The sequence below is a fragment of the Calliopsis andreniformis genome, chromosome 9, assembly GCF_051401765.1.
Source record: "Calliopsis andreniformis isolate RMS-2024a chromosome 9, iyCalAndr_principal, whole genome shotgun sequence".
Taxonomy (NCBI): domain Eukaryota; kingdom Metazoa; phylum Arthropoda; class Insecta; order Hymenoptera; family Andrenidae; genus Calliopsis; species Calliopsis andreniformis.
This window is the reverse complement of record NC_135070.1, coordinates 7,584,807-7,610,169: the sequence shown is the minus strand read 5'-3', so window position 1 is coordinate 7,610,169 and position 25,363 is coordinate 7,584,807. Positions and strand designations below refer to the sequence as shown.

The 25,363-nt window shown below is 38.9% G+C and overlaps 3 protein-coding genes across 9 annotated transcripts in view; 2 read left to right on the top strand and 1 right to left on the bottom strand.

Annotated features, from left to right (window-relative positions):
- The first annotated feature begins 74 nt into the window (after positions 1–74).
- LOC143183929 (neuronal acetylcholine receptor subunit alpha-7) lies at positions 75–13,908 on the top strand. 7 transcript variants are annotated; one of them, XR_013002692.1, is made up of 14 exons: positions 75–244; positions 824–1,206; positions 1,280–1,409; positions 1,653–1,666; positions 1,800–1,975; positions 6,798–6,934; positions 8,329–8,483; positions 8,677–8,860; positions 10,721–10,937; positions 11,338–11,472; positions 12,570–12,748; positions 12,823–12,952; positions 13,075–13,402; positions 13,467–13,908. XR_013002692.1 is itself a non-coding variant. In XM_076385756.1 (14 exons), exons 6-14 carry the CDS (start codon positions 2,437–2,439, stop codon positions 13,317–13,319), a joined length of 1,392 nt encoding a protein of 463 aa, XP_076241871.1. In that variant the 5' UTR covers positions 75–244; positions 824–1,206; positions 1,280–1,409; positions 1,653–1,666; positions 1,800–1,975; positions 2,376–2,436; the 3' UTR covers positions 13,320–13,908. The 7 variants fall into 7 exon arrangements, 6 of the variants coding, with proteins under 6 accessions (XP_076241871.1, XP_076241870.1, XP_076241865.1 ...); XM_076385756.1 differs by adding an exon at positions 2,376–2,446 and having other exon boundaries at positions 13,075–13,908; XM_076385755.1 differs by having other exon boundaries at positions 8,374–8,483; positions 13,075–13,908.
- Positions 13,734–14,604, bottom strand: LOC143183932 (calmodulin-like protein 4). The gene is made up of 5 exons (XM_076385759.1): positions 14,494–14,604; positions 14,394–14,424; positions 14,187–14,318; positions 13,937–14,119; positions 13,734–13,857 (listed from the first exon to the last, which is right to left on the bottom strand). The coding sequence occupies exons 1-5, from the start codon at positions 14,494–14,496 to the stop codon at positions 13,757–13,759; spliced, it is 450 nt and encodes a 149-aa protein (XP_076241874.1). The 5' UTR covers positions 14,497–14,604; the 3' UTR covers positions 13,734–13,756.
- A 1,054-nt stretch (positions 14,605–15,658) lies between these two features.
- Positions 15,659–25,363, top strand: part of LOC143183928 (disintegrin and metalloproteinase domain-containing protein 10) — a 53,826-nt gene continuing 44,121 nt past the window's right edge. The window contains exons 1-2 of the mRNA XM_076385749.1: positions 15,659–16,036; positions 24,418–25,051. Of these exons, the coding sequence (XP_076241864.1) occupies positions 24,793–25,051 (259 nt within the window). The 5' untranslated portion in view covers positions 15,659–16,036; positions 24,418–24,792. The remainder of the gene's footprint in view (positions 16,037–24,417; positions 25,052–25,363) is intronic.

The following is a 25,363-nucleotide window of genomic DNA, read 5'->3' as shown; positions in this document are numbered from 1 at the left end:
AGGAGAAATACACATGTAACGTTATGAATGTCTTTTTTTAAGCGGAGCTCGCATGAAGATAGTGTCATTGAGGATTTCGACCGACACTTTCTTTGCATTTGCATCGGGCGGTATCAGAAAGTTCAAGTTCCTGACATGCGACAGATCTTCGGAACTGTGCAACTTTATGTTCAACATATTCTCGGTGACCAACGTTGCCGTTCCTACTTTAAATCCTTCGATCTTCATTTCTGCCTGCAAACACGTAATGATCCATTCATTAATCCATGGTCCAAAATCCAAAATAATTATCCATTTAACGTACAGCATAACATTCTTTATTATCGATGGTGTAAAAGTTCGGAATCTTATCGAATTTGAAGCTCGTTTTAATTCCGTTCGACATCATTTCAAAATTCATATAGTCATTTTGCTTTAACGTAGTCGCGTTTTCTTGATAATGATAAGGTAGTTTTTCCATGCCGAAAAATCTAAGTTTAAAAACACTCAAAATAAAAATTTATTACAAATTATGTCCAGACGTCAATCAAAGGAAAGAAAGGTTGACATCACGAGCGATTGTTTTTTTTATTTCGAGTTCAATGTTTCAATTGTTGATAGTTTCACGTGAAAACGAGGATACCCAAAGTAATTTTTCAATTTTTCAACACATATTTTTTCCTCGTTTTGCTAGGCTTCATTGTGGGGGCTGTGAGAATGAGCATTCTGTGCTTGTTATCCACAACCGCGCGAACTTTCTCGCCATCTATACCTTCCGGTATGAGCAAGTTCTCACAATATTTCATCATTTTCTTAACTATATCCGCGAAAACCGATTTTTCAGGGATTTTTGGCAGCTGGCTCAAGAATTCATCGCTAATGGGCTTGCACACGTTCACACGAAGATTGTTCCCCTTCACCGTTATTTTAATCGAGGACATATCCACTTCCGGTGCTAGTATCATCCGCGCCTGGAATAAAAAAGCAATAACGATACCGAAATCAATTTTGCGGTTACCTTCTTAAATCGATTGCTCAGTACAATATTCGTGTACAATATTCATGAACCTCGTAAACACTGTCGGGTCGAACACCAATAGAGACGATTTGCATGACGTAGCTGGTCTCCAGCGGTTTCACTGGGACCTTTACGGACTCCTCCTGTTTGTCCTGCACTACGAACGGGCTTGTCTTCTTCAAGAACTTTAAAGAGGCCGCGCATTTCAGGCAATGACCAGTGTCGATTATCATATTCCTATCGGGCTTCAAACACTCACTCACTTTTGCATCCATTTTTCAGACAGCGATGTCATCGCATTGGGAATGTGTCAGTTGTAAAAAAATTTTTGTCGAGATCGAAAACAACGTCTAAACAGCGCAACAATAAATTTTTCCTGGAATAATCGGATCGGTTGAATTTCCGTTGAAAGGTAAAAGGATCACTTGTCAATTTAAAAGATGTGTCAGAATGACAAACGAGAGTCAATGAAAAACAAAACAGCGCTTGAACGCGCTCAATTAAAGTTCCGAGGAACGTGTAGAAAAAGATATAGTAAAACATTTTTTCTAGAAACTATATATTCTTTTATTTTTTAAATTAGTATTTATAAGAATTACTGATAATTAATTGACAGTTTTAAAGTAATCAATTTTCTTTAATTTTGGTATTACAGTTAATTGTGACATGGTAAGGGAAATATGCAGTCGAAGAGAATAGTGCAAATCAAAAATCGAACGAACGATACATAGGTAGCGAAATAGTGACAGTTTTGTTTAACATTCGTCTGCATTGTTTGAAACGCCTGCGCGAATTTCCTTAGGAATAGACGCGTTGGTAGGGGTAGCGCGGGATTCAGGGTCGAAATTGCACGGTGGTTGAAAAGCATCGGACACCAGTCGAGGACAGGCGGTCTCGCGTTTAACTGGTCCATCAATTCCATGTCGCCTTTGGTCCTATTTTTTCATTACGGAGTTCTGGCCATCATTTTCGGTAACGGTGAGTTATTCCTGCCTCAGCCTGCGTGGACGAGTGCATTTATTAAAACGTATACGACTACTTAATTCACATATAATTGCTAATTAATTGGATTTTGTTCCGAACTAAGTGTATTGTTTCTTTTGTTAGTAAATATTCAAATATTGCAAGTTCTCTCAAAATTTCTTTGGTAGAGTATTTTAAATTTCAGAGCATACACTGCGCTTAATTGTCAATATCATTTCCAAGGAATATAGTTCTATAGAAATTTTTAAGTAGTGAAAATAAAATAAGTCAGTGTTTGTTTAGTAAACTTCTGTTCATGATTAGTGTTTTTTGTAAAAGAATTCTTTATAAAATACAGTATTTTAGTAAAATCGTGAAAATTAGTCTATTTACATAGCAGATTTAATTTCGATAGGTATCAGAAAATTGAATAAAGCAGCCCCAGGAAAGTACGGATTAAAGAGGCCGGCATCGCGATGATTAGGGGTAATTTTTTCTGTCTGTACTGTAACTGGATTGCTCGCCCGACAGGATTTCCTCAGCGAGGAATTTCATGAGCGCCGATTGAGTTGTAAATGAGTTTCTTCTGCCTTCGACAAAAATTCGCGCCCGCGGTTGAGTAACCAAAAAGTTCACTGTGACTATTCGATTTTATTGCCACATCCGTGCCCTACGGTAACGCTTTTCCATTACGACTGTAGTTCAATCGTATTTCTGTTTCGTAGATAATTTTCACAATCGTAGGAACGTAAGATATGCAACGCTCTGGGTTCTTCGTTTTGTAGTCACTACAAGTTAGCATAAAATACAACTAATGAAATTATCCCACGTGACTGATTCTAAGGTAAACATCTGAGTTTAATCCTTCCATGTTTAATCCTTGAACTGCATAGGATCTATAAAAGGTATTTTAAAAGTAAACTTGATTTTAGAAATAATTACAAACAAATTTTTTAAGATTTTAAAATGAAGTAGCAATTATATTGAATATCTTTTAGAGTAAATTCTATTTAAAAGAATATTAGAAACATGTTGAATATCTCAGTACAAGGTATAAAACAGAAACTTAAAGGGGAAAACCACTGTCGGCTAAAAATAAAAACCATTTGCAAAAATTTCTTTCGAGTAAATGTAAAGTTTTTTCTGAAAATTTTTTAACGGTTTCATAAAGTATATTTCTGGAACTACTCCTAAAAAATTCATAGGAAAATATTAATTATTGTAGTCATAATAGGAACCAACGTGAAAGCTCTCCAAAACTTTGTTGAAAACGAGCAGACGGGTAATTTGTCACTGCAAGTCTGCAAAAGAGATATCACTCCATTTTCTCAAGTTATAAGGCAGTAACTTCAGTTGCATATATGGATTTCAAAAAAAGAACATTTGTTATAAAATTATAGAACTTTGAAGAAAAAAACATCGAAGAAATGTGAAAAAATCGGAATTTCTTTTAACATTATGTAAGAATTAATTATTCAGTCGAGAATTTCTTAACTGCAAGTGAAAGAAGTAGTAATTAGAAACCACCACACAAAATTTAAAATACATCGGATAAAAATTAACTGAGTTATAGATCCGCCCAATTTGAAAAACGCATTTAAAATTTAAAGCGACCATTTGCGAGCATCATGCTATATTTAATAAAACTTCTGTATCTTTGTTGGTTTTGCAAATGTTAGTTTAATGTATTAAAGGATCATTTTGAAACCCCAAACATTGAAAAGAGATAAAAAGAATTTTTTATTTCTCCAATCCGTCACAGCGGTTTCCCACTTTAAGCGCCGTATACTTGTATAGCGCTGGACTTTAACAACTTTCTGCATAATTTATCATTTTCTAGTTTCTTTTACGGTAGTTAATGAGAGTTTGAAAGGGCACCTTGATGAGTTTCTATTCAAAACGCGTCGCAAAGCGTAAATCACGAAAGCTCATCCTCGTTGAATTCTGCTGATGAGAGTATCGTATAAGAATACAAACCATAGAAGTATAATCTATAGCATTTCACTTTTTTGTTAAATGTAGAGTTTGCTGTGAGTTTAAGAGTTATTTGATTGTCTTTAGTTCCTCGGGAACTGCAAGTGGACTTAGTCGTCGAACGTTTGCGTTGGCCTCTCGTGTAAACGTTTGCAGACGTTCTGGCGAAGGGCCGTTTCACCTTCTCGTCGCTAATTTGCGATCGGAAGATCGTCAAGATTTGCATACTCGCTCACCACCCTTAGAAATTCGACAAGTCTGTCATTACGTCGAACTCGCAAATCGATGTTTGTTTACGTTGATACATTGGAATTATTGGGTAAAAAAGGATTGTGATATATCGCGACATGTTCGAACCTCTTTGAGCTCGAAGTACAAACTTCATGAAGCGCGAAAGAGGAATTTCCTAAAGGTACTGACGAACCAAACTTGTTAGACACACCTCACTAGTTCGCTCGGTTTGCAAAGACCTCCTCTGACGAAACTCTTTTCTTCTTCGTCTATTTTAAGAATTTTTGTGTGGCCCTTTTTTAAAAAAAGGCATTTTCAACACGTGCGATTAAATCTCGGCCAATGTTTCGAGCACTGCATGCATAATGTGTAAAGGAAAAAAATTAGTAGCAGTACTGAATAACTGGGATTTTTCGCGCTGGGAGGACTTTGCGCTCCGATTGTTCTGAAAGCGCGAATTTACGGCGCGCTGCTAGAAATCAGTGTTGCTAATAGAATTTCTGCAACGACAGATAGCGGCTTTTTACATTTTTCTTCTTTTCCCCCCTGCGTGCTCACTTTGCGCTGTGATCGAGTGTCGCGCGGCGATAAAAATATTTCCTCGATTTTGCCGATTTTTAGAGCACCTGTTTCTTTAAAAGTAATTCGTGATTTTTCTGATATTAGCTCTGTGATATTGGAGGAAGTCATACGGTCACTCGTTACGCGATTTGGAAAGGGAGATCACTTGGACACATGAAACTGAGCCTCTATATCGTGGCATGAGGGTCAGATAGATTTAACGATCGGAATTTAAAAGGGTGGGGGAGAAAATCCTCTGAACTCTGACACTTGGGTAACCTTGCACCTCGGAGAACATTTCGAAAGATCCCATTTGACCCTAGGACCTCCTGTATTTAGCGTCTTACATCGATAAGGAATTTAAATACTGTCGCTGTCACATACTGCAAATTTGAGATTGGCCCCAAAAAGATCGTTTTCAAAGATTTCAAAATACATTAATTTACAGTTGAATTTCTTATATTTTTCATGGGAGATGAGAATGTTCTTGATTAGACGTTCAGAGGGATTAAAGGTCACCTATTTTTCAGCAATTTTTTACATTTTCATTGCACAAGCCCCACCACGGTCGAATAATTCTTTTGACCGATACCATTGTCTCCCAGCCGAAAGATCCTTTATCTAATTGAAGTTTGAAGGCAACGCCTGTCGGGCTGAGGAAAGATAGAATGGAAGGAAAATTAGCCGTACCACGGAAGGGCTTCCTCGCGTTTCGGGACACAATAGCCACTTCAATGGGACGAACGCTTCCGTGTACAGATCGGAAACACTATAATGGATGGACCCTTGATGTAACGAGTGGAATTAAATTCGTGATTAGAGAGGGCGGAGAGTAGCAAGAATTTGTGGAATAGTGTTCCTCTTAGAACTAGGTTCAATTGATTCGCGATTGCCTACAAGGGAAGTTCACAACTTGTATCTCTTCGATTTTAGTATACTTTTATACAGTGGTAAAATATTAGTTACTACCTGCGATAGGTATACCTCCCAATTATGAAGGAAAGCAATATCTACTAAAAATATTTTACTGCTGTTTTGCACTAAAACAAGGCGTAAAATGGTCAATATTATCCGAAGATTCAAAGAACTTAATTTCACATTTTGCTGTAGTTATTGCTTTTTTCCATACTGGAGCAGTATAGGGACCTAATAATATTTGATATATAAACTGTTAATATTGTACTGGGCATTTTACACAACTGGACACTGTACAACTGCATTCATGCACAAAAATACATGAATCTTATACAGAAATATAGAATATACTTGTTCACAAAATTGAAGTATCAATAAATTGTGATTGAAAAATTGTCTATTTTTAAGCTACTGTAGCTTTGTAAAAAGAAATCGTACAACAGTCCACCTAGCCTTATTTTAAAGGGTGAAGCCTCTACTTTTATCTTCTTAAATTGAATCTTCCTCAAAAATTTCTTATCTCAAAAAACTGTGTGGAGGACTGAAGGTGGATCTTTTTGTGCTGGCGACACACTTTTCATTTAAAGTGCGATAAAACGGTGGGAAAAAATCGTACATTAATTTTAAAGAAGTCATTGCAAAGAGAAGGCTTTTTCCTATAAACTCATTCTAAGAAAAATCAACAAAAAAATGTATTGAAATTCGTAAAATCGTATGAACTAGTACAATTACTTAGAAGAAAAATCACCGTCAGTTCTCCACTCCGTTTTTTAATACAAAATATTGTTGAGAAAAATTCAATTTGACGATGTCAAAGTAGAGACTTCATCCTTTAAAATGAGACCAAGGCTGTACGATTTCTTTTCACAAAGTTACAGCAGTTCAAAGTTCGACAATTAGGTCACAATTTAGTGATTTAATTTTTAGGACAAGTGTATTACACAATTTAATGTAATTCAATGTAAATAAGGAAAATAGAACCGAGGATAACTCGATACTTAGTAATTAACTAAGAACTAGAGAGAATAGATGATCATCTTCTTTCCCCTTCTACATTGTCCATCAACCCTAGGGCGAAGGACAAGTTGGACATTTCCTGCAGCAGTGATTTCTCATTACTAAACTTCTGGTTATCTCTGTCGAATTTCTGTTACAGGTTTCGGCGATGAACACGAGTACAGATTGACGAAGTACCTACTCGATGGATACGACGCCGGTGTACGACCAGCCAAAAATTCCTCTGAACCCCTAGCAGTTGTCTTCGGACTCTCCCTTCATCATATAATCGACGTTGTGAGTACCCGTCGCTGAGACTGTGAAGAAAAGGATCGCACGTCTAAATTAAAAAGCTTCTATAATTCCCCGAGATTCGTGAAAGAAAATCAGACCTACTTATTTCCAAAAAATGGAAGCAGAACTCGTTCGAATTTAAATAGTCTGAGAAGTGAACATTTTGAGATCGTCGAATAAAAGAAAGGTCGCGCGAGTTTAAATGTCGAGGCGAAGAAAATGCGCGTCTTTTTAACGGAGATGAAGTATAGCGTAGCCATTGAAGAAATAATCTCGAAATCATAAAGAGGCGCATAAAACGGTGAGGTATAGCTATTTCGTACGGTTCTCGTTAGGCTCTTTCAACGAGTTGGAGAAACATGAGATCCAAGTCGAGCACGCTTTAGACCTATATTTGCTTCCACTCGACCAGGAAGTATTGGCGTTTCGCGATACAGCAACATTTAACCCGGAGAATATCGATTTATATTCATTACATCATATTTCTTTCTGATATCGTGATGGGTGTCCCGTTGACAGGCGGTAACTTAAAAGAAACGAGATCCTCTCTTGGGAGGAAAGTATCGCACAGCTAAACGGAAGTACGTAAGACAAATTGCCAGCGGAACACGTATGGCCGACTTTCAAAGATTTATTTGGTATATGACCTAACGAGACTCATCTTTCTTCTAACATACTTTCACCGTTTGTGTGCACCTAACAGCTAACATTTTTAAAAAGAATCGAGTTACGATACGACGGAATGATATTTCTTTGAAATTACGTTGTTTAGAAGAAGAATTCCGTATTAAGAATTTCGTTAAGCCTATATCGTTTATTAACTCTTAATTACTATAGCCCTGGGTCTCACCCTTTAAGGAACCTCATTTCTTCATATAGTAAAATAAATTTCTGTAAATATTTAGGAACAAAATTATTTTTGATATATTAATGGTTTTCTTTAAAAGTCACTTTTACTGTGGGTCTTTAGAATTTACTGTGGCCCAAGCATCGAAAATAGTTAGAATATTTTAGCTTAATAGTAGTCGCTGGTATAACAGAATCTTAATCCGCCTCTGCTTTTTATATTTTTCCTTGTGTCTAATTACATATGTGTATTCCTAAGAATTTGAATGATAATAATACACAAAATAAATCTATGGAATAACAAAATGTCTCACTACAAAAATTTGAAAATTAAATGTAAACACTACAATAAAACATCATTAGGTCTCCACCCGAGTAATTAAAATCGAATTGACTAAAAGCCTGAATTGTTGAAGAATATAAGAATGTTAAATTGAACGTTCTCTACTATACCTATTTCACGAAATGAGAATCAGCGATCACAGTAGATTCCCATGAACGAAGCCCACCCGTTGATCGAAGAAAGCGACTCATTCTGATTTTCATCGTAGGATGAGAAGAACCAGATACTTACGACGAACTGTTGGGTCACACAGGTCTGGACGGACCACCATCTAAAATGGAATGCCTCGGAATTCGCTGGAATCCGAGTGATTCGTGTTCCCTACAATCGCGTTTGGAGGCCAGACACGATTCTGTACAACAAGTAAGTAACTACTATCCACCAAAAGCGGGAAATGGAAACTCCAGCATTACTGCAAAACGCTTCGTTGTTTCTATAAAGCCTGGTCGTTGGCCAAATATCGTAAAAGGCTACTTTCGGTATTGATTGGCCCCGGCACACTCCTGTCGAGTTTTTTCTCTCCAATATCATTCAATATCTATCGTCTGGATTACAGCGCGGATCCGCAATACAGTTCAGCAGTTATCAACACAAACGTAATCGTCAGCCACACTGGAGAGGTGGTCTGGTTGAGCCATGGAATCTTTCGAAGCAGCTGCGACATTGACGTGGAATTTTTCCCCTTTGACGAGCAACGATGCGTCTTAAAATGGGCTTCCTGGACGTACGATGGATACCAAGTAAGATTTCATTTCAGCCGCGTTGAAGTTCCTCCATTTAATTTCGCGGAGATGAGGAAAATAGTAAAAAAGAATTTTCGTGCTGAACAGAAAAGGTGGAAAAAATTGGAGAGAAGGCGCTAGCCAATTCCATCGACGCGACGCTGCGAATTTGGCTAGACGATAGGATGCGATATGCAGTTTTCCACACGATTAACTTCGTCGAAACCGGTGCGCGTCTGCCAACGCGCTAATACCTACATGCTACCAATACTTTCTCGCGCATTCCACGGACCAGATAGTTTATTTAAATGACCATCGATTCTAAGATTCCGCGACTACTGGATGCCGTCCTGATTTGAATGTTTAGCAGTAGAAAAACCGAGGGCAAGCTTCTGCATACAACCGCGTCTAATCTTCCTCGAAACAACTTCCCATGCAAATTCGCCCATGAAAATTTGTAATCGGGTATATAATCACCATTCTCGGTTATGCGATTTAATTCGATAGTATATGCTACTTGCATGAAATAGATCCTCGGCTCTATTGCTCTCGTTTTCATGCAATCCTACCCTTGGGACGCTATGCAAATTAGGAAGTCATATATCGGTCAAAGCACCAGGTGGCGGACAGTAAAAATTTTAGTTTGACAGTGTCAGGTCAACCGAGACCTTGAAACTTAAATTCTGGAGCAGACCTTTTTGCCGAGGAAAAATTAACACAGCACAGAGACTCGTTTCTTGCTCGAGAAATGGGCCAAGATTACATTTGTGACATTTAACGTGTCTTTTTTTGTTACTGTATTTTCTTCTAAAAAATCTGGATGCTCTGGCTTACTTTAGATCCCTTAATTTTAAGGATGATTTTTAATGCAGTCACCTCTATTACTGTAGCTCATAAATAGAAAATTTGAATTTTTAATAAAAAAAAAAGAAGCCACTATAAGAAACGATCGATTTTATCGATTAAAATAGTGTTAGGATGTTTGATAGAAAAAGTTATCTCAAGCCCCAGACTATCTTACAAATTTATGTGACTTACGTCCTAGTTTAAAGAAGTTGGATGCCATGTTAGAATCTAGATAGAATGCTCTCCTGACAATTAACGTGGGTAGTGAGCAGGAGGGGCAACGAAAACACGAGACAGATGTCCCTTTTGATTAGGACGGAGATCGAGCTTTTCCAAGTCCAGGGGCGCTTAACATTGGCGAATCGAAAATACAGCAAGTACTGAAAATAGCTGCAGCAAATCGAAGAACTTAATCCCGCATACGAGAAGACTTGAATGCGAGTCGTTTCTCCGCACCCTTTCACAGAGTTTTCCTATTTCCCATTCGCCGTCGTTGAATACATTTTGCGGGCCGCTTCGTTCTTGTCACCTAAAACGCTGAAAATGCGATTTGAGCTTAGGCCCAGCTCTTGTCATCTTAGAAAATGTATCCTTTCTGATCCCCATCTTCTTTCGATCCACATTTTCTTATATATTTTTCTTTTATTACCTTCTAAGATTGGCTAATTTAGTGCATACTTTTTCTGTAATCACTTCCTTATGATGGATGCTGTATATCTCTACTATAATATCGTATCAAGCATGCTTTTTTACCTCCCTGTTTTTACTCTCCAGAGCTTCTCCCCTTCATATACGTTCAGGCGTTAGAGTGAAGCACTCTGACATGTAATAACACTGACATATAATCACACTCTAGTCATTGCTGTGGATTTAACTCGAGACGACACGTTAACATAACACTCATCATCCAAATTCTAAGATCTTAATTTTTAATCCTATGGAAGAAGCAATTTTTTTGATTCAAGGATGAAATATTAACTGTCATTGCCTGCTTGATTTGAGTAAAAACTAGTTTTGGAATATTTTGTGCAGCTTGAACTGGAGAGCCAAGGCGCGCAGGGAGACGTGAGCAATTATCAAGCCAACGGTGAATTCGATTTGGTCAACTTCTCCGCAACAAGGAACATCGAGTATTATTCCTGCTGCACAGAACCTTACCCAGACATCACTTACGAAATCCGACTGCGTCGTCGACCGATGTTCTACGTATTTAATTTAATCCTTCCTTGCATACTCATCAATGGTGTCGGTGAGTCCCACTATGCGCTTCTTGTTCCATTTTCCAGCGACGAGAGTCTCTCCGATTCTCGAAGACGTTCCCAGATAGGACGTTCCATATCTTAAAGTCAATCTAAAAAGAAATCACCTTCGAAGTTACGATACTTTCATTTCAAGGGAGAATCCGACAGAAGCAGAAGAATTTGAATTGTTTCCAGGAATATGTATGATTAAATCCGCTTAACGAAATGGGGTCGCGTTATCCACTCGAAGAGAGAAATTTATGCGAAACTTTCCTTTGCCCTTTTTATTTCTTCCTTTATCATACTCGAAAGTTTCGCGCGGCCGAAGAATGCTTTCTGTTCGATATTCCGCGACGGGGACTGTATGGTGAAGAACTTTTACCCAGCCAATGTTCCCCATTTATTCAGCCCTGTTGGTATTCTACGTGCCGTCGGAGTCAGGGGAGAAGGTCACCCTCGGGATTTCGGCTCTCCTCTCGATGACGGTCTTCCTAATGACCATTCGCGAGACACTGCCGCCTACAGAGAAAACACCGTTGATCAGTGAGTATTTGCGATTGAACTGGTTCGCGAGAACGAAGCTCGCAGAGCTGCCAGTAATGAAGAGAATACAAAGGGGGTGAGTGAAGGAGTCCCTGAGATCGTTATCTGTCTCCAGCGAAACATGAAATTCCGTTTGCTACAATCTCCATTCTTTGTATATACTCTGTTCCCAGGGTGAATTCGATTTTGAAAGGATAAAGGACTTCTTTCGCACAGTTCGTTCCATTAGGTTTAAGGAGAACACTCTCGAGTACAGTATTATCTTGTTATGAACTCGCTGCTATACTCACTATACAGAATGTAATAAATATAGCTTTTCATATGTTAAATTGGAACACAGAATGTCCTAATGCCTTAAAGTTAACGTACCTATATACTAAATTAATAAAAATAGGGGAAAAAGTGTTAATACATTTTGTTATATCACCTGATTGTTAGTTTAGCATGTAGATACGTATTAATTTTAATTATAGGACATCTCGTGCTCCAATTTGGGTCTCCTATCACCTCATAAAATGTTGAAAATTGTAGGTATTTGTTACGTCCTGTATATTGAAATAAATTAAATTTGTTTTGAACTACTTAGGAATATGCTACCAAAGTGGACCATCCATTTTGGTGTCAACCTATATGTACAAGTTGATCTCACAGAAACCTGTACCTGATTATAAACTCATCAATGAGCCTATATGAGTCTATAACGAAGAAACACTGTACCGATCTCCTTCCTGAAAAAATAATTATTCTCTATAATAAAAGGTATAATAAAAGACTGACACACATTTCCGCACGAAACCCTTAGAGTCTTGAAAACGAACGCAAAAATCGGAACACCCGCGTTGACTGAACATTCCCAAGTGGTCTATTTAGAAGTCTTCTGGCACAAACGTGAAATGCAATGGAATCACACTTAACCTGAGCACGAGTGTCATATAAGATCTCTCCCTTGGGTGTGTTCAGTGAGAAGTTCTGTAATCAGGCCCGTGATGAAACATTAATTTGTACAGCGGAGGTTCTACGAGACTTCGTTTAAATTAATTAGAATAAAGTGCTTTACGAACTTAGGTTTAATCATCATTTTCTATTGTCCTTTTCAGGTCTTTATTATGGAGTTAGTATATGCCTAGTATCGTTCGCTTCGGGATTGGCGGTGGTCACGTTAAATCTTCATCATCGAGGGGTACGGGGGAGCAGAGTGCCACGCATCATTCGATCTTTAGTTCTGGACAAGCTTGCCAGGATAGTTTTCCTTAATTTTCAAGAGGAGAAGAGATCGGTAAAATTTGTTCCTATACTGACATCATCCTCTTCTTATTTATTTTTGTGATTGACTGTGATCGTTTGCGTTAGGAACCAGTTGAGCCTCCAAGAAGAAGGAACAATTGCCCGTTGCATTGCAAACCGGAAGTGGCACAAGCGCAATCGTCACCCAGGTTCGTGAGTAGAAGAGAGGAGAGCAATAGCAGCACTCCTAGCGTAGGTGAGTATTCTGTCTGGAGATTTCTCTGTCGTACATAGCAGACGATAATGTCACCTTTTAAATAAGCTTGTCGAGTTTGGCTGCTGTTCGGTTTCCTATAAATTAGAAAAAATCTGGTGCAGATCTTGGAAAAGAGGGTGGTCTTGAGGCTCAATGGTCGCGCGTCCTGGGAAGAGTACACGCGACGATTGAAAGGAACGAAAGACGACTCGCGGAGCAGGATCGTCGGGAAAGAATGGAATTAGATTGGAAACAAGTCGCTTTAGTCAGCGATCGAGCACTTCTATGTGTTTTTTTCTTAACAACGATCGTCAGTACTACTGTCATCCTCTGTGGATCCCCACCGACCACAAATATCGATAAGTAGGGTTGCATCCATGATTCAACGTGAATCAGTGAGAAAAAAAGGATCAATTAAGGACACATTCAAGTTGCTTTGGTTCAAATAAGGTCAATATTTTTTATTCAGTACTTTTTAAGGCACTTACAGCGTTTTTATTGATATAGTTTTTAGTTTGCTTTCAGGAACAATCTGAACGATTGCCTTTTTTTTCCCTGTATTGTGAAAGAGTGACTGTTCCATAAATGTATGCATACTATTGAGATACTTGTAATGTGTAAATCGTCGATTAGGTATAAGTATTCTAAAAATAAGATGCATAGCATTCGTTTAGCAGGGATCGACTGATTGGAAAATAAACATTTTTTGTTTTATGGTAAAAGTTTTTTATTAGAAATATATTTCAATTATAAATATATATTAATAAGTATAAAAATATTTCTTAAACATTGTGTATCAATAGTTTAATAATAATCAGGTACTGGTGCACAAGCTATTTTTACGAAGTCTTCATATTTAACTTGCCCATTTGGGGATACATTAGCTTCTCGAAAGATTTGTTCCACTGAAATATAAGTGGATTATAAGTTATTCGAATAAATGAATTGCTTAAGTATTTTATTTGTGTAAGCAATGTACTCAACCTTCTTTGTTACTTAGTTGCTCTCCCCAATGAAGTAACATATGAGCCAATTGTCGAGCAGGTATAGTACCAATGCGGGACTTATCTGCAGCTTGAAAGGCTTGTATTACTTCCTTTGGTAGATCTTCTGCTCTAGTTTGCAGATGCATTACCTCCAGGAAATCGGCAAATGACATTTTTCCACCTAAAACCAAAACCTGAAGAGTAATGATCCTTTTTTTGTTTTACATATTGTTTCACTTTGCTTCTACCTTTATCCTTCAAGTATTTATTTAACTCTGCGATAGTGGGACTCAATCCCAATGATCGCATAATAATAGTAAGTTCATCCAGGGTACGTATCTGACCATTTCTTGCAAACAAATAAAAACATTCCCTGAACTCTGAAAAGAATGTAGAATGAAATGAAGACAAAAATTAATTAAATTTACTCTATTTAAAGTGAAAAATAAACTTACCATCTATGTCTTCCTCTCGAAAATAACGAGCCTGAAATGTAGATTATTAAAACTACTGAATTGAAATTAAAATATTTATGAATATCACAGATTTAGTTACCATAATCGGCAATGTGTATAACACTTGTCAAAAACCTCAGTTTGCTTCACAATTTTCGTTTACGTGTCAACGTCAGTAAGGTGAGGGTAGGTGTGCATTCTTACCTGACCTAACTACACCTGATCTTCCAGTGTACAGAGGCGACACCTTCGAATGCGTTTCGCACTAATCACAATAACCAGTTACCACCTACGATCAATTGATCTCCATTCAAATTGTACATAAAAATAACTTTCTTTTTACTACTTTCTGTACTCTATTAAACTAGAAATAAAAATATATTACTTTGCTACTTAATTACAAAATAATATAAGAAACACAAGATTCTATCTCATATTGTGTAAAATATTCTATTTTGAAAGGAATAACAGCGTGTAGAAATAAAAGTTTTATACATCGAATAAGACCTGCAAACATAAACGATAAAAAAAGCTTATTTTAAAAGAAATAAAGTTCGTTCCATTTCTCCCAGCTATCAACAGCACAAGGAAGAAGGGAACCCAAATACAGTACATATTCGATGAGACAAACACTGCTCGTCTCCACCAGGGAATCGCAGGGGTTGAATAAGCTCGCTGCATAGCTTTCCCAGGGAGGGGCCCCTCGCGTCCTGAACAACCCCTCCACTCCACCAGCATCATATCCTCTCCTCGCATTCACCAGGATCTACCCTTGAAACTAATCCCCAAAACGCGAAAACCTCCAACCCACATTTTCTCAACCCCACCGAAACCCTTCCTCCCCAGCCATCAGAAATCATTCAATAGTACCCTCGAACCCAACACCAGCTACTCGTACGCCTCGCAAAATCACCCCAAGTCTACCTAAAACCCTAATCAATCAATCTCCCCGAAAAACCGATGCCTGAAAAAAGCATCGAAGAGCAACGATCGTAAAACCTTTCGATCGCCCTCTCGTCTCAGGAACGCACCTTTCCTTCGACCGGCGGCTAAGGTCAAGTTACACGGAGGTGGGAGTCGGTCACACGATGTTAGGGTGGGGGGGTGGCAGTGGGGGTTGACGATAGAGTGTGCCACTATTGGAAAGCGTCGGTTCGCGTCCCGACAAGGGAAGGGATCCTCCAGGAGGACAGAGACCGCGGTGCCCAGCGAGCAGGAGACAGAGAAGCAGGGTTCGCGAGGCTGCGGGGTAGGGGGAGGTGCGGCACACCTGGGTCGAACGCATCGACGGTGGGGGAAGTCGTTGTCCTCGGAGTCTTCGTTCGCGCGAGTCGCGAGCGGTGCTCTCAGTGCGACGCGGAACGCGTTCACGTTCGTTTCGCGCGGGTCTCGCGTCACGTTCGACTCCCTTCTGACTCTTTTCACTCTCCGTCGACGAATACCCTTTCTTTTCCTCTGTCCACGCTCGAAGGAGAACGCGCTGTGTGACACGCGCGTGTGATACTGTGCGGGGTTGGTGCAGTGCACGAGGACGCGGTACAATGACCGCGTAAATGAGTAATCGGGCGAGAACCGGTCGGAAGGACGAGAATTCCGGCGGAAAGGACGCCAGGCCATAGCAGGACTCGAACCGCTGTGCATAGGTAGGTGTCAGATAGTATGCGAGAGTCGGCGAGCACGCGCAATGTTCTCGTGTGCAACTCTCTCCGATTCTCCTCCCCTCCCCTCGCGGGCCTGTGTTCGTACGACCGAGCACGAAGTTACGTGGACGTCCTTTTTTTTTTTCCGTCGTGCACGTCGTCTACTCCTGCATCCCTTTCCTATGTACCTTCCACGGCACGTATGCGTCGAAAGGAATGGCAAGTCAACCGAGAACGATGCCAGATTCCTCTCGCGTTCTCTCTCGGCTGGCGAGTCACCTTAGGATACGTTTACACTGCTGCGACGTTTCGTCCTGCGGGAACATCCTTGAGGCCTGGCCAGAAAAAGGTCGGTTTTGAGCGAGACTACGCGCGAGCTTCGTCTGAGAACAATGGGAAAGGAAGTTGCACTGGGATGCAAAGTAGTTCAGAGAGTATCAACAGGAGTTGGTGTTGGTTCGATGGGGGCACATGGGTATCGGGTACTTGCGCTACTTGCATTGTAATTCTTGTTATGTAAGAAATTGTTTATGTAACGCTGCGTTATGTAATTTATGGGTATTAACATGTATTTGTTTTGCGGGTATGGTGTATGAGTTTGAGTTTGAAGGTAACGGAAGTATCTATTAAAAGGAAAGTAATTCTGTAACATTGGTGGTTTATGAGGACTGACTTCAAATAGATAGTTTCAAGGAGTTAATTTATGTCTTTTCTGTATTATTGTTTTAAGAGTTGAAAAGTAATATATTTTAATCTAAAACCTCGTTCACATTAGTTAAGCTACTTGAGTACAGTTAACTTGATATTCCTTTGCCAATGTGAAGTTGTGTTTTATTACTGAAAAAAAAAACTTGCAAGAATATTTCAAATTAATAATAGCTTCTCACTGATTAAGTACTTTCAAATCATTTAAAACCAAGTAAAATAAAAACAAGCTAACAAAGATATTGACGAGCTCAATTGCAGTGAAATAATTCATTGTTTATAACCACAAACAAAAATTATAATAAATTAGCCAAGGTTAATGTGCCATGTGTCCCAAGTTAGACCAGAGTGCCAAAAGCCAATCCGTTCATTCACGTCGCGTGGTTTGTTGCGGCACTGTAAACGCACCTTTATCATGGGGAACACGGCGCGTGCAGTGTTCGTTCACCACAAGATTGAACTAGACGCGTCGAACCGCAGGATACGTAGTTTCGTGTAGCAACTTGGTGCGTGTTGTTATGTTGGGTTGCACGCGCGCGACGAAAAATTTAAATGTCGCGTAAAACGCATCCCTAGCGCCACCGAGTAGAAAGCAACATTCTCTTGTTGCAGACTTCTCAGAGGACGATGCAGGAGGTATAAGTACAGTAAAACTTCAATTAACCGAACCTCAAATATTAAACATTAATTTAAGACTATAGTAAAACATCGATTAACACTTAAGTAAGGTTAGCTATCGAAAGGATGCTCTAAGTTTGGATCTAGTGGTACTTTGGATAATCGAGGTTTTAGTGTACATGATTTTGGGTTATAAGGGGGAGAAAATTTAAGATGTGATTCTAAACAAAAAAAATCGAGAATAATAAAATTGTATTTTAGTCTTCGGTTGTTAATTATAAGTATTTGAACAAAACAGTAATAATCAGCCGCTGTCGTAAGGGGACACTCATTTCAAAGTTGCACCATAGTGTATTGGCTATAGGACAACAGTAAAGAAAATCAACTTTTCTATTGTATTAAATGAACCTTGCAGAAGTATCGTTAACTAGTTGATAGTTGTCCGCACTCTTAATTTAGACATTTGTTGTTTCTCTTTCCATTTCCTCAAAGTTTTATTAGTAATTTTGGGCGATCCATTTTTTGCTAACCTCAATCTAGTTTTTCTGAAGTACTCTTCGAAACTATTTTGCAGTCTTCGATTAGAAATGATTTTAGATATATCTGTGTACCTTGCAAGAGATCGCGAAAAAATTTATTGCCCCCATCAGTCTTCAACTTTGTAGCATGTAATCATTTTTCTGGAACAACCATCTATCACGAGTAAAGACATTTTCGGAAAGTGGATATTAAGTGAACCGGAAAAATGAAGGATGAAAGAAAAACAGAAATTTTTAATACTGTTTAAAGGTTTTTCAAGTTGGAAAATTCTTCCAAAGAAGTTTATAAGAACTCATAAATATTATAACCCTGTACTCAGAGATTTGAGATTTCGTCTTCATAATACAGACTTAGATTCACCAGTCGAGCGCGAAAAAATGGTGTTATTCAAAATTAATATATTAATACTCAAAATAAGTCAAGACTGAAAAAATGAACGTTCGAACATTTTTTAAAACAGAATCCTGAGTGTCTTCATTTATCTGTTCACTTACTCAAGCATTCTTACTCAGCTTCTAGAATCTCCCTTATATTTTCCCCCACCCATGATCCAATGCCCAGTACATGATTAAACGCGAACAAAGGTGTTTTTTTCGTTCGTGTACAGTCGAAAGTCGCTCAAAGTGAAACAGAGAGAAACGGGAAGGAATCAAAGGGATCTGTCGGCGGTTATCTCCGCGGGAAATTGCAAAAGTTGAAGCGGGAGTTTAATTGTCGTTTTAACGGGGAAAGCGAGCGTTAAACGCGAGCGCTGACGTCGAGCTGATACTTGGTGCGCGCGCAGCTAACGACCGTTGCACAAGTAGGTTTATCCCGCGCGAAAGTTTTATATTAAAAAATCAGCAGAAAAGCCTGTTAAAAATCGCCGAAGCATTGTTCGTCGTTCTCATCCCGCTTTAAGAAACTCCGCTCGGTCGGGCACAAAAGAGGAGCGTTAAGACTCGTTAACCTTATCACGGGATGAACTTTCCTGTGGAATCGACTGACTCGCCACGAAATTGCCGACTACAAGTCCGAATCCACTTACGAGGACGTTGTAACACTATTAATATTGTTAGGTTAGTATTCTGTAACGAATTAGCTTAGTTCGCTTCAGTTAATTTATCGAATCGATTTAGCCAGGACGCCCTGAGAATTAATAATCTTTGCGTGCTGTAACGTATTCCTGTACTGTTTAACCGCTATTAATGATCCTTTGGCATATGTAATTTGCTGGTTCGATTTCATACGGTTTATGAGTGGGTAGTACATGATTAAAGGTTTCCAAATTTCACATGTAATTTGATGTACTGGTGTGATACTATATAGTAACTTAATCTGTGGAATTAATGAAACCTTCCGTTTAGATTTATATCAACTTATCTTCAACACGTTCACACTCCGATGATTCATATATGGGTTAAGATTATTTGAATGATGATTCAATTATTGATGTTTTCTTCATTTTCATGTATCAACTATGCATACTTCAGAACACGTATGTTTAATTAAAGTTTGAAGTCATGAAATAATTTAATTTTCTTTATAAAATCGTTATCTTTTGGCGGTTCCACTGATTTTGAAATACCCTGTATGTGTAACGAAAAGTTCGAAAAGCTACGGGCAACCTTAAAATCAAAAATTCTGTGAAGTTTTGAAAATTCGGCAAACTTTGATACCTTTAATTAATATTACAATTTTGAAGTCTTGAAAGATCTACGAAATTCAAAAGTTCCCGAAACTTCAATGTGTTGAATGTTTAAATGTCCAAGCGTTATTTGTTGTTTGCTAAAATGTTCGTGAAATTTTGTTAAAAATATATTTGATATCACTTTCATTAAAAAAGCCCTTTTCAACTAATTACCATTATTTTTATGAAGATATAAGAAAGAATAGTAAGAATGGAAAGTTTCGTCAGTCGATGACGCATTGTACCGTGTGTAACATCCGCTATCGATCAGTCTTTCCGAGTCATTTACCAACAAATTGCGATCGGAATTTTAAACATTCAGGACTTAAAACTCCTGCAAGTTTTTTCGAACTTTGTAAGACTTCCAAGACTTCTAAAATGGTAACATTAATCAGGGGTATCATATCTCACAAACTTTTTACGACTTTGAAGAATTTTGAGATTTTAGATTTGTCCGAAGGCATTCAAAATTTTACAGTGAATGATTTACTTAGAAATTTTTATATTTCTTAACATAAAACATTTTTGTATCGCTTTCCTAACCTCTTTGAGAAAATACACACATATATGCGTTGACTTTTTCTTAAACGTATAATGACAAAAGTCACAATAAAAATTGCTTGGGTAAATATTCTTTAAAACATTCTCTAAAGAATCTATTGTTTATTGTCTTTGATTTATTTATTTATTTGAATATATTTATAAAATAAAATACAATTATTCTGTTTAGTTTTAAAAAATTCGTCCTTCAAGTTTAAATATAAACCTGAATCAGTATGCTTTTGGCGGACCATGAATGTGTAAAAAGAATTGCCAGTATTTTTGGTTTCACCTTGCCTCTATTTAGTCCAACAGCAACGCGCTACCTTCGACGTTCTCGTATATCGCAAACTAGTAATCTACACACGTTCATAACTTGTCTTAAACGTCGGACATGTCGTTTGACGAAAAGTTACCGGGAGTAACGTTCGTGACCTCCGCGTCGCGGAACGTTCCTTGGTAATTACTTTACGAGTTTGCGGTGTCCGCGTCTACCGAACGTTCAGGACATTACGCAAAACGTGTTTCGCTGGTGCGTTACGAGGTAACGGTTCAGCGAGGCTCGCTCGATGGAAAATTGTTCGATACAACTCGCTCTCGCGATTCCCTATGTTGACGTCGCTTCGGCAACCGAGTTTTCCGTGTTTTCTGCGGTTTCGGCTTTTTTTTCGTTGCAGGATCACGTTCGACGGAACTCGATTGGAATGGTTTCCTCGACGGAGACAGAAAATGGCTGCAAGAGTCAGAAAAAAGCGAGTTTTCGTTAACTCATTCTGTAACTAACCTTTCGGTCATGGATCGCGAAAGTTCGGTTGTCGAATGTTTGTTGTAACTAGAATGGACTTATAAACTGATCTGTAAAAATGTTTAGCCGTTTTTACTCGCTGTTTTTTTGAACTCGATTTTCCGTAGCGCTGTAAATTAATCTTAATAAACTTTGAAAATACGAGGTTTTGTGACTTGTTGAAAATTCTGCGTTAATTTAGTTTGGAAACAAAATTGTGAAATACGAGTTTTTTGAGAGCGCAGGAAAAGTGGTATATATATTAAAACATGTAGGTTAGGTATGCTCTAATTGGTATCATTAATCAGAAAAATGCAAATTTGAAAATATAAACGAAAATATTTTCACATAGAGCTCCGCTCTTGAGAAAAATTTAGCTATGTATTTATTCATTACAGTTACATGATATGTAGAATTGCATGATGCTAGAAATGTAGCCTTGATATCACAAAGCGTGGCTTAGCGAATTACAGAAGCGTAAACTCGTAGTAGTAGTATTCAAATGTTTTCCTTCTTGAGCTCGAATTTTCAAACTCTATTTTCCATAAAACGGAATTCTATATGAATAATTTTAATTCTATAATAGACTTATATTCGCTTAAGGAATCACTGCCTTTTTCATTGATGTCACGATTTCGTAACCACAACGTGTACACAACTATAAAATAAATGTCTGCTCTAAAACATTCTAATTGATGTTAGTGAGCAACTCTTTCAACAGACAAAATTATTCAGAAATTCAATCAGCGCTCATCTTCTGTCAAATACTGTGGTATCGTTCCTCCGTAACGAGTTCCTTAAAAAGAAACATGCAAAACCGGTACCGTTACTTTGATCCCCCGTGGCTCAAACAGCACGAGGCGAGCGCTTACGTACCAGCTCGGTTTTTTCCTGTAAATTCGACGGCGTTAATTTGACGCCGCGCCGTTCCGAGCAGAAATTTCATTCAGAGAGCAGATAGGAGACTGTTTCGAATAATGAAAAACGTTCCCTCGCTGGGATTAATTTCGCTCTAGAGAAATTAACTGTTGCAGGGGGGTGAGAGAGGGGGGGAGGAATACAGAGGAGCAACAACGCGCGCGATCAACCGAGAAACACGTCATTGTTTTCCAGCTCGTCGCGATATTCGTCACGACTGCTCTTCGTCCAGTCGGAGGCTTCGTTGGCCGAATGTTGTCCGCCAATAACGGCCGGTTGATAAGGTTATCGCGGCTCATTGCTCGCGAGCGTTGCGAAAATTAAATTTTCGATTGGAGGATTGGATAGAAATGGGTTTTGTTGCGTGCTCGCGTGCATCCTATTCGACGCTTCATTGTTCTTCCACGGAGGCGTGGATCGCTGCTGGGAGAAAGGGGACAAAGGCGTATCGCGCGCGCGGTTCTACGTGGGACGACTATCATTCGCGGATCGTCGGGCGAGCATCGTTTCGCGATAGACAATTTTGCAAATTGTCGTCGGAGGAACGCTGGAAGCCCGAATTCACTCACGATTCTGAGAACGCTAATTTAACACAGCTACGCTGAGGGCTTCTGTTGCATCCGGTGTTTCTGATTGAAGCTTCGAATTCTAAGGTGTTTCTTAAGTTATTTTGTATTGGGATTTATAGGGAGTTGTTTATCAGCTATTTTTCTACATTCGTTAATGTTTTGGGGGGACGAAATTGTTGAGAACTTAAAGAAAGTAATGAATGTAGAAAAATAGTTGGTTCAACTCTTTATAGATATTAAACAAAATTTTGAGGGGAACGAAATTGTTAAAGAAATAAAGAGGTATTAATTAATATAAAAGGAAATCTTTACCAGTTATCTATTTTATTTTTCATAATATAGGAACTTAATACTTTTAGTACTCGCAACTTTTTATACCGTAACGTAATAAATCCTTAGTTCATAAGTCTCTGATTAATCTACCGTTTCTTAGTACATACTTTTAATAACAAACTGGATAAGTTATATAGCTTCGCGAAATAATATATTTAGCGAATATTTTTCATATTATAAACAAAACTTACGTCTTTGATTTAAACTCTCAATAGAAAATTGTAATTTTATTTTAAAAAATATTGTAATTTGACTATTGTATGCTTCTTGTTTAATTTAAAACGAATGTATTCATTATCTGATGATCGAGGCAGTCACGGTAATTGGGCTAGTTACCCTATGCAAATTTTCCTCCGACGAGCCGCATTTTCGAATCGCGTGCTGGCGATAGAGATCCAGTGTTCACGCGCGGAACGATACCGCGAGGAAAAAGCGAATCTTGTAAATATTATTACGCGAGTAGATCTTACGGTAGGCTGATTTGGAGCGATCAACGATTCATGGATTACCGAGAAAACGGAAAGCAAACCGGCGTGTTACACGGTCATCTGGTTTCTCCGCGTTCTCGTTGCATTTTTTTCTGTGCCGCTCTTTTTCAACCCACTTGTGTATATGCATCGGGTATGTATCGCGTAGTCAATCGACGGTCAACGATCGGACGTTTTGAGAAACTCCTGCCGTTACGAAGGGTGAAGTCCACTCGATGCAGGGGAATCAGTCGGAACTGCTCGTTTTGGTATCGTTGCGCGTCATTCGATCCTGTGCGCGATACATAGCATAGGTACTAGAAAAACGGTGCAAGGGATAACGAAAATTCACGCGCTGTTTCCGAACGTGGCCAGTTGTATACGCACGAGATTATAGGATAACTGACCAAATTGGTGCGCATCCACCAATCACCGAAGAATGAATACATTTTTTAACAATTAAAAGAAAAGAGTGCAGTAATTAAATTACTATATTTTTTGAAATAAAATCTAAGCTTTTTGTGACGAGTGAAAATATTCGATAAATATATTATTCTGCGAAACAGTGCAATTTATTCATTTTGTTATCAAAAGTGCTAAGAAACAGTTTAGAAGATCAACCAGAGGCTTATGAAATGAGAATTTCATTGAGTTACTCTACATACAGTGGTGGTCAAAATATAATTTTCATATTAGTATTGCATTATCAGTCCAAATTAATTTGAATACCATTTTTGTTTTAGGGAATTTCCTAATATAGAGTGATTCTACTGATTGAAACAGACTAGGCACATAATTTTATTCGAATCGGAGATAAAAAAGACCATACACGAAAATTTCGTACAATTTTTTTCCAGATGCATCACTGCAACTGAAAATGGCAATTATTCTTCTGTTTTAAACGCAACTCTACTAAAAAAGAAACGTTTAATTTTTCAAAACTAATAATCCCTTTTAGCTAGATAAAAATCGGTTTGGCGATGTGTACCCCCTTCAGCTGGATAAAAATCGGTTTGGCGATGTGTCGAGCTGAATGCACAAACGTTATCGCGCGTGACACCTTCATTATCCGTAAAAATAAAAACCTTTCCGCGGATACAGTTCCTAAATTTCCACTGTTCTGCCATCGGTTCCTATCACGGTCAGAGAATCTGAGCGACGCGTCGAACCGAAAAGATCAAGCCACCGGCTGCGAGACCATTCGTAAATTAATCCGGGTCCCCGACCATTCTTTTTTTCAGGAGGCAGAATCGATCGGCGGAGTATCGGGACGGCAGGAGGAGGCGGATAGAGGACCGGGTGAAAAAAAAAGAAAAAAAGAAAGGCTGAAAGCGAGGCGACCGAAAGCGGGGGAGGGTCGAAAGGTTGAGCGACCTACGGAGGAGAAAGAAGAGAAAGAGGACGTGGCGGAACCACGTTCACTCGGAGGAGAGCTGGAGGAGGAGGGGGAGGAGGAAGAGGAGGAGGAAAAGGAAGATAGAAAGGGGGAGAGAGAGAGTGGATGAGAGTGGAAGAGAGATGAGCCTGGTGGGTGACTCGCAAAGCGTGGTGGTCGGCTGTTCGACGAAAGGCAGATAGCGCCATTAGTTGTTGCTGGGCCGAAGAACGTCAAGCCGATGCCTGCTACGGCCCTGGCTATCGACGAAGAAGGGGAAGACGAGGAGGAGGAAGAGGAGGGTGAGGGGGAGGAGGAAGAGGACGAGGACGAGGACTGGGATAGGGGTGGGCACGAAAGGGTCCAAAGGGCCGCGATGTACCCCTTGACATCGAAGGGACATTCTCGGTTCAAGATTCTTCTGACTCTCGTCTCGGTGCTCGCTTGCCTTTTGATCATTACCAATGCCTCGCCTCTTCATCCTGCGCCACCGCATAGAGGTGAGTCACGACCGATTCCCTAGACGTTTCGCCGAATTCTGCGTAGTCGCGCGCCCACCAGTGATTTCCCAATTCATTAACGCGTGCCACTGAAACACTCTGAGCCAAGCGTTTCTAATTACTTATTGATTCTCATTGAGATTATACTGCATGGCATTTCCTTTGTCAATTCATTGCAGTACTGGAAATTGAAATATTTGAATAAAATTAAAAATTTAGAAATTTTATGTAACATATTTACAGTTTTACAAGTCTACATACATGTACATATTATGATATGTATTCTGTACAATATAAAAGTATTAGTGATGA

Coding starts and splice junctions, on each gene's coding strand:
- LOC143183929 (XM_076385753.1), top strand. CDS start 1,918: ATGTCGCCTTTGGTCCTATTTTTTCATTACGGAGTTCTGGCCATCATT. Junction 11,473..12,569: donor AGAGAAAACACCGTTGATCA/GTGAGTATTTGC, acceptor TGTCCTTTTCAG/GTCTTTATTATGGAGTTAGT. Junction 12,953..13,074: donor TAGCAGCACTCCTAGCGTAG/GTGAGTATTCTG, acceptor AATCTGGTGCAG/ATCTTGGAAAAGAGGGTGGT.
- LOC143183932 (XM_076385759.1), bottom strand. Junction 14,319..14,393: donor TCGAGAGGAAGACATAGATG/GTAAGTTTATTT, acceptor CATTCTTTTCAG/AGTTCAGGGAATGTTTTTAT. Junction 13,858..13,936: donor GCAACTAAGTAACAAAGAAG/GTTGAGTACATT, acceptor CTTATATTTCAG/TGGAACAAATCTTTCGAGAA.